Source organism: Nicrophorus vespilloides, unplaced genomic scaffold, assembly GCF_001412225.1.
Source record: "Nicrophorus vespilloides isolate i.1.1-1 unplaced genomic scaffold, Nicve_v1.0, whole genome shotgun sequence".
NCBI lineage: Eukaryota > Metazoa > Arthropoda > Insecta > Coleoptera > Silphidae > Nicrophorus > Nicrophorus vespilloides.
The window spans coordinates 746-2346 of record NW_017097947.1 but is presented as its reverse complement, the minus strand read 5'-3'; the positions used below and the strand labels follow the sequence as shown (position 1 = coordinate 2346).

The 1601-nt window shown below is 34.9% G+C and overlaps 1 protein-coding gene across 1 annotated transcript; it reads right to left on the bottom strand.

The window, feature by feature from the left end:
* Nucleotides 1–423: 423 nt before the first annotated feature.
* LOC108561392 (ATP synthase subunit s-like protein) lies at nucleotides 424–1394 on the bottom strand. The gene has a single exon (XM_017919300.1). The coding sequence runs from the start codon at nucleotides 1333–1335 to the stop codon at nucleotides 475–477; it is 861 nt and encodes a 286-aa protein (XP_017774789.1). The 5' UTR covers nucleotides 1336–1394; the 3' UTR covers nucleotides 424–474.
* Nucleotides 1395–1601: the final 207 nt, after the last annotated feature.

Below are 1601 nucleotides of genomic sequence, written 5' to 3'. Positions count from 1 at the left end.
GTTATGCATTTATTACATTGAGATATGCGAATCAAACTGGGATAACTGTAAATGATTTATCACATTGAGATATCGTGTTTCAAACTAGGATAATTGCAAAAATACAAAAATTGAACACTGTACCACAGATCACAAACGTTTCTGAAACAATGGCGTCAAAAATAGTCAACGCCATCACCGATCCAAAAGTAAATAAAGCAATACGCGCTTGCGCATTCTCATGAATTTCAATTCATGGATCGGACTATAGACTGGATCTAGAATGCCTCGACCTACCAAAATTGCGATATGTGATGAACATTAGAACTACTTTTTTTTGAAATGAATATGTATTTCTTTTATCAGAAACTTATTATTAATATTAAGAATTCGTTGAATTCAATTAGAAACTGTTTGTTTTTTTTATATACATTTAATGTTTATTGTTGTCGCCAGGTTAATCCTAAGCAGAATAAATAATTTTATAATACTTCATCACTCGACGCGTATGTCTAGATCAGGTTTCAATTCTTGTAACATAAGGCAGGTCATCTCGAATTCTCGAGATGCAAATATGTTGTCCACATAGAGGATCTTCAATTTATCCATCTTCGATAAAGCCCCAATCCCTCTGTGGGTGATCAAGGGAATATTCCTCAAATCCAAATACAGCAGGCTGTGACTGAATACATGGCCAACTCTGTCCAAAGCCCAATCATCCAGATTCTGGCAACCGTTCAGACTCAGCCATTCCACCCCATGCAATTCCTTGAAGTTAATCAAACCCTCGTAATACAAATCCATGTCAGTGCAATCGATTGCCTGCAGATACAAGTCTTCAGTGAATATAGTGGGTAGATCATACTCATTGAATTTATTGGCCTTTATCCATTTATCACTGTCAAAGAATTTCACTGCTCCACCCCTGTACACAGTGAAATGAGCTGCGGCCAGATCATTGCCCAAAGTTGCATTCCTCTCCGGTATGTACTGCTGCAAAGCTATATTGGTTTTCACCTTCCTCTTTGCGAACCAATTCTTTATACTGTTGGGAGTCAAATTGATCGGTTGCTGGATCATTTTAAGCACATTGGTTTGATTATCTTCTGAGTAGAAGGCTTTGAGCATGCTGTAGTATTGACCCTCTTTCTCGTGCCATGGGGTTCTCCAGCTCATGTCACCTGCAGTTGTCTCATTACTTCTGGCTATTTCTTCCCTCGTAACTTTCGGAGTCTTCACCAAATCTCCAGGCATCATCTTCTTGGGAACAACATTCTTCTCGCTCGTGCTGCATCTCGCAACTTGAACACCGCCAGTTGCGGGTAAATTTCTTAAAGATCGTATCAATTTGTACATGTTTTTACAAATATTATTATTACTTAAATTTTAGGTTATGGATCTAAAGTCATGTTTGAATTTTGTTTTCAAACAGTTGGTAACATACAATTTTATAAAAATTCAAATTTATTATCAAAAAGTTTATTAATTAAATTAGAAAATTTTATTAATTACAAAATCAATAGAAGAAATATAACAAAAACAATATATATCTAATACAGTTATTAATAATGAATATAATTTATTTATTTCAATACTTAATGAATTTAGTAAGTAGACTTAAA